The sequence below is a fragment of the Pempheris klunzingeri genome, chromosome 8 (genome assembly GCF_042242105.1).
Source record: "Pempheris klunzingeri isolate RE-2024b chromosome 8, fPemKlu1.hap1, whole genome shotgun sequence".
In the NCBI taxonomy this organism is placed as follows: Eukaryota; Metazoa; Chordata; class Actinopteri; order Acropomatiformes; family Pempheridae; genus Pempheris; species Pempheris klunzingeri.
Window position 1 is genome coordinate 19,315,853 of NC_092019.1, and position 6,533 is coordinate 19,322,385.

The window sequence follows — 6,533 nt, forward strand, 5'->3', positions numbered from 1 at the left end:
ATATGAGCATTCAATGTATGGATTTAACTTTTGACAGTTATAGGAAAGCATGAAACTTAACTATATTAACGGCAAACACGAAAATCAGTTTGGAACAAAGCCTTTCTCTCTTGTTCGGTGTCTGGTTGCAAAATGTTGTGCCCCCTCCAGCCACGCCCTCTTAAGTTTCAGTACTGGGTCTTGGACAGGGCATGTTCAGGTTTGTCTCAGCAAGTCTGCAAATTCATAAACACATCCTGCTTCCACCTTGTTTTTCAGTTTTCCGTTTGTGTCTCCATCCCTGCTGTCAGATCGCTCCCACGCTGCCTTACCCAGTGGCAAACAACATTCCTCTGTTCTGCCCCCAGCTGTCACAGACTATGCTGTTCACCATTAACCCTCCAAGCGCACACACACTGCTCTGATTTCTTCTATTATGACTGATTATGTGAAGGTTTTTGCTTTTATATGTGTCAATCTGCAAATGGTAAAGGTACGTGCTGTAATACGTTTCCTGGTGTATTCATATAAATGCTCAGTACGTTCAATTATTTTGTCTCTATTTGTATTTATGTAACAGGGACAGTGCATTGGATCAGTTTAGAGTTTGCACTTTTGTGCCGATAACTGCAGAAAGTGCTTTTGGGGTTGTGATCCCAGATAACACGTAATTATCAAAGTAAATTCATGACGAAGTGCAAAAAAGGCAACAAAAAAGATTGAAGGAATAATTTAAGATGTGGGGAAATGCTTATTGAATAGTTAGATGAAGATCTACACTGTTCTCCTGTCTGTACAATAAATATCAAGACTGGAAAACAGCTAGCCTGGGGGAAAAATAGATTAAAAAACATTTTGTCAACAACTTCTATTCAATTATTTTAACTTTGTTATATATGTGAATGACTATTTAATTGTTGGTGAGTGTTAGAAGTGCTGGTATGCATATATTTATATATAGCCAGATGGCTGCTAATCGGCTGTTTCTACCAAATCCGGTCATGCAAGAAAGACAAGTTGCTAAGATGAATGTGGCTGTGGTGGCAGAATGGTTTAGGTGCAGGACACTCACCTGGGAGATCAGTGTTATGTGAGGGCAGCGGTCTTTGTGCTAAGCTACGCTAACAGCCTCCTGGCTGTAGCTCCATTTTAACACATAGGCATTAGAGCGGTGTGAATTTTATCATCCAACTCACAGCAAGAAAGCGAATAAGCGGATTATTTAAAATGAGTTGAACTAATATTTTAATCAAATGTAATTTACACTGATTTAGATTAATACGTACTCAAATAAAAGATCTGTGAACCCAAAGAAACATGTTGTGAATAAACTTTTTAATAGACACATGGGTTTTGTCCTCCAGCCTAAAAGGATAATACACCTTTAGCTTAGTCCTCTTACCCTGAGCATCGTACAGAGAATGATAGCAGGCACCGATCTGACTCAAGGTTACTTTTGTTGATGGGTAAGCATTGCAGCTAAATGTGTCAAAACCAGTGAACCCTTCATTACAGAGATACGGTGCTATAAACAACTCTGAACTCAAATACCCAGTCCAACAGCTTTTAACCCACAGACGTTAACTGCAGTAACCTTTCTGATTCATCTACACAGATGTTTCCCTGTTTGGAAGGGTGAGATCATCCAGACTTAACCAAACTCTGCAAACCACCTTCCAGAGAACAACATCATCAGTGGGGTTACTGTCGTTCACACCGCATAAAGATGCCCTCTCTCACACCCTCGCCTGATAGACTGATGGACGTTGCCTGTTGTTGTGGAACAAAAGGAGAAGCAGCTGTAGCTTAGACGACTGTGTCAGATATTTTACTGTATTACCTCACGGTTCCTCCTGATTCTCTCTCTTTCACTTCCACGTCTGTCCCTTTATCCTAGTGTTTGAGCAAAAGGAGGCACGGCATTGTGGGTCTGTGCCGTCTGGGCTGTGATCTCTACATGAGTGTGGCTTGGTCACTGTTGTCCATCATCTCTGCTTCACACACACACACACACACACAGAATATATCAAATAATGCTTACATCTTAGAGGGTAGTGAAGATCGTCACACTTGGGATAAGATGAAAAAGAGAAAATCCTTAATGAATATGTAAAAACAAAAAATGTGCTGTGTTGTTGTAATGTACCACACATTAAAACATTGATCTTGATCTACTGAACTGACGTGGGCTTGTTATCTAGCTGAGCACATACAGCTTTGCTCTGTGTGCGACACACCTCCTGCAGTGACCCGCACTATACACTACTGCTGTGGAATACCAAGGTCAAAGGTCTTTGGTTTTTAACAGCTAAGTGACACTTGGTCATGCTGAGTTATCTGTTTCATCTCGTTCTTGATTCATTCTTCACGCTTTTAAACAGAGACATGAACATTTCAGTCACTACGAGATAGCTCTGTGGGTGGTGTCACTCAATACACAGTTGACCCCTTTCGGTTATCACACACAAATGCTATCACACTAATTACCTGACCAAGCCAACCCACTTAAACTTTGTTCCTGTGTAAAGTTGGGTTTCTGTGAAAAATGACAAATCAGAGGACTCTCTTGGGCTGACAACAAAGACACCAAGTCCTAAAGGGCAAAGGTCATTACACATGGCCAGTGATGGAGTCACAGTTGAGCCTCACAGTAAAAAACCTTTGTTTTATTACAACTAGTGCCAGCAGAAACAAACAGTGGTATCTCAAGGCCGGTACGGTATGGCCTAACTAATCATTTATATTATCCAGTTATCTTACCACATAACATTACACGCCATAACTAGTAAAATATAACACACTTTCAATTTAACTTTCAAGACTAGCCACCAACAGGAGGCTCTTTCAGTGAGATCTTTTCTGCTAACATCACAAACTCAACAACATGCAACTTATTCAACACAGGATGAAATAAAACCACATGCTGCTTAGTCAAGAAGTTTCGGTATGAATTCAGTTTTGGAGTTTGTCATCATCTGTGGTTTTTGAGAACAGGGACATCTGTGTGTGTGATTCCCTCCTAAAACAATCAGTCTTTTAAACCCTTAATCACAACAAGAAAAAGCAGGTATGTCTGATGGACAGGGCATGTATGTATGTCTGTGTGTTCATGGTGATTATGTCCTGCCAATAAACACATCTTAGTTGCACAATAAGCTGGGGCAAACACTTTCTTTCAGCATCAAATGTTCCCTCTTCTGTGCCAATTTCAAAATCCTGGAAATCTCTTGGAAATAACTGTCCTCTGTGAAAACCTACAATCTACAAACAGATGTGATTTCAGTTTTTTTCCCCTGTGGTTCCTGTATAATTTACCTCTTTTGTTCAGTGTCCACACATTTTTTCAGGTTATAAGGCAGCTTATGTTCTTTGTATTATATTTCCTCTAATCCTGCCGTTGTACAGTGGACTTGCTATAACGGAGTGTCCCAGGCCCGAACATGCCCATCTTGTGCTTATTTATACCTAAACCATGGTGATTCATGTAAAGTTGCCATATGGAGGTTGTGTTAGCGGCTAGTGCTGGCAGACCATTTAGGTTGAAACGCATATGTCACTTTATATCAATTTATATCCTGACGCCAGAAAGATTTATGAATAGATGAGACCATAATGATGATGGAAAGGTGAAATAAGAAATAAGAAACAAGACAAAAACCTCCAAAGCTGTGGTCAGTTAACACCAAGCCTGCAATAACCAGTAGTGAAAGAACAAACAAGTGGCAATGCAACCCAATAAAGATTAAAGGTTAAGTACAGTGAAATGTATTAAAAGCACTAATTTTGCCTGTGAAATTACAATTATTGGTACACACTGTCAATATGTTATTAAGTGTCTTCATACAAGTATTGTATTTTAGTATAATATTTAATTTCATAAACAAACAAGATAATTGTGGCTTCATCTCCATCACATTTGACCTACAGTGGAGTATTTTACACTGTGCTGCGGCCACTTTTGCTTCGTGAAATAAAATAGGAAAACACGAAAGCCTTGTTCTTTTTATGGAAGGTTTGTCAACAAAATGCTTTTAACGACAGTGCACGTGAAAATGTCACCCAGTTACACGTTGCCCGATCATCCCTTCAAACCTGTGAGAACTTCGGTCGCGGTGTTGGTGGCAGGTTGCGTGGAGGGGAACAGGAATCTCAGCAGACATAAAAAAAAAAAAGAAAAAGAAATCATCATCACCACGTGAACGGGCAATCACAACCCCCCTCCCACTGCTCCCCCACGCGCAGCAGCAGCCTCCTCAGACGGTATAAAAGCCCTCAGTCACCGCTCACAGATCACGGAGGGAGCTGAAGCTGAAGGTGAGTGCAGCCTGCAGACAGACCTCATGTCTTCTTATTTAACGTTTTTCTGCTTAGTCTGCTGTAATCAACTGGATCTATCGCTTTTACTTCTTTGTGCTCAGTCCTAGACCACTGTTTACCAGTGAAAATATTGTGGAATTACCCCCCCCCCACACACCATTATTCATTAAAATAGATGCATTTCTATTGTTGGTTGCTCACCTTTTTTCTCTTCATCCCACAGGTCTTTCTGTCCAACAACAACCATCTAACAACCATGAAGGCTGTAGCTCTGATCCTTGCTCTGGCAGTCATCACTGGTAAGTGCGCCGCTGGTCTAGGATTTACAGGCATAATTTTTAATAAATGGATTTGATGTTTGTGTATTTATCCAAGTTTTCCACATGTTCCCTCAATAGGCTGCAATGCCCGCTCTGTGCCCCAGACTGAGGCCACCACAAGCTCCTGGGAGGTTGCAGTGGACCGTTTCTGGCAGCACATCTCTGACCTGAACGAGAAAGCTGATGGAGTTGTGCAGGAACTCAAGGCCTCCCAGCTCAACAGAGAGCTAGAGTAAGTGATGTTAAATAGGCAGTCATCGGTCCACTCCTAATTCATGTATTTCTCACACATTCTCCTAAACACACATCTCCCTAATCTTTCATCCTTTATGTTATAAATCCTGGTTTGTCCCTATGTCTCACCATGTTGTTCTTTTGCCCGCAGCACTCTGATCACTGACACCATGGCAGAGCTGGCAAAATACAGAGATGACATCCAGGTCAAGCTGAGCCCCTACACCGATAGCTCCACCGGCCAGCTGTCTCAGGACCTTCAGCTTCTGGCCAACAAACTCCAGAAGGACATGCTTGATGCCAAGGACCGCAGCACTGAGTACCTGGGTGAGCTCAAGACCATGGTGGAGCAGAACGCTGATGATGTCCACACCCGAATCAGCACCTACAGCCACAAGCTGAAGAAACGCCTCGGCAAGGACACCGAGGAGATTCGCCAGTAAGTTGGGTGGAGGCTTTTACACTTGAACTCTGTCTTGTCTTTGTTGATATGAAGCCTAAGCGTCTCTCTCCTCTTCACCCTAAGAACTGTGACCACCTACCTGGGAGAGTTCCAGTCCCGCGCCACCCAGAACCTGGGCGCCGTGAGGGAGCAGGTTGAGCCCTACGTCCAGCAGGCTGGTGACTCTGCCTCCAAGAAGCTGAGCGACATCTCATCTGTTCTTAAGACCCAGGCTGAGGGCTTGGGCCAGCAGCTGGAGACCCAGGCTGAGGGCATCAAGACCCAGCTGGAGGCCACCGCCCAGGAGCTGCGCACCTCCCTGGAGGCCAAGATCGACGAGCTGGCCGACGCATTCTCCCCCTACGCCACCAAGATCCGTGAGCAGTTGGAGAGCATTGTGGAAAAGGTCAAGGAGACCACCACTGCCTAAAGAAAGACTGAGTGTTTTTTAAGGGTTGTAGAAGATTGGTGGTTCACCGTTTGTAGCAGGGGGGATGAGTAAACCACTGATTTCTTAATACCCTGACAAAGAGGGGACTTGAGATTTGCAGGTGATATCTTCATTTGAGTGCTCTGTTGTTCAGGGTAAGGGGGTTGATGAGATGAAGGAGCAAGGATGAGGTGCGTCTCTTACAGATAAGTCGGCAGATAAACGTCTGTTCGGGTTCTTTCATCTGCATAGTCGCTGTTTCTTCTCTTATTGACCCCTTTGATCACTGAGCATGTGCGGCACCCCAGTCGAAAAAAAAAACAGCCTTTAAATACACAAACAGGAGACAATTATTTGTTATATGCTTCGCTTTTCTACTTTGAATAACCACTTCTATCAGCATATCCCCCAAGTTTTTGTCCTGAGTTTCCTACATTTTGTTTGGTTGTAAATCTAACTGCTGAGTTTTAGCCTCATAGGCACGGATTCCAGCCTGTATCATCCCTAAATGCACCAAACACAAGTGTCTTTCATTTCATGAATGCACTGAATTATAACACGTTCCAGAGGTGATACTGAACCACTTAAGTGCCCTTCTGTATTGTGCATTTCTTGTTGTGCTTCACAGAGAAGTGGAATGTAAAGACTATGACAATCAGTGAGTGAAGTGTGATGCTGCCTGTCTGTTCTTCAGTCTGACTTTAAACTGTCCCTTGTGTGTCATATGCCCACCATGCTGCTCACTGGACGTGCACTGCCTGTGGCTGCAGTGTGCTGTACAGTGCTGAGTGAATAAAGAACCTAGAAAAGA

General features: G+C 43.0%; 1 protein-coding gene across 1 annotated transcript; it reads left to right on the top strand.

Moving 5' to 3' along the window:
* The first annotated feature begins 4,276 nt into the window (after positions 1-4,276).
* Positions 4,277-6,533, top strand: apoeb (apolipoprotein Eb). Its single transcript, XM_070835510.1, has 5 exons — positions 4,277-4,293; positions 4,520-4,595; positions 4,695-4,848; positions 5,002-5,289; positions 5,377-6,533. The coding sequence occupies exons 2-5, from the start codon at positions 4,553-4,555 to the stop codon at positions 5,720-5,722; spliced, it is 831 nt and encodes a 276-aa protein (XP_070691611.1). The 5' UTR covers positions 4,277-4,293; positions 4,520-4,552; the 3' UTR covers positions 5,723-6,533.

Excerpts from the sequence above, each read along its gene's own strand:
- apoeb (XM_070835510.1), top strand. The coding sequence starts at position 4,553 with ATGAAGGCTGTAGCTCTGATCCTTGCTCTGGCAGTCATCACTG. Across the intron at positions 4,596-4,694 it reads TGCTCTGGCAGTCATCACTG|GCTGCAATGCCCGCTCTGTG; the intron begins GTAAGTGCGCCG and ends TTCCCTCAATAG. Across the intron at positions 4,849-5,001 it reads CAGCTCAACAGAGAGCTAGA|CACTCTGATCACTGACACCA; the intron begins GTAAGTGATGTT and ends TTTTGCCCGCAG.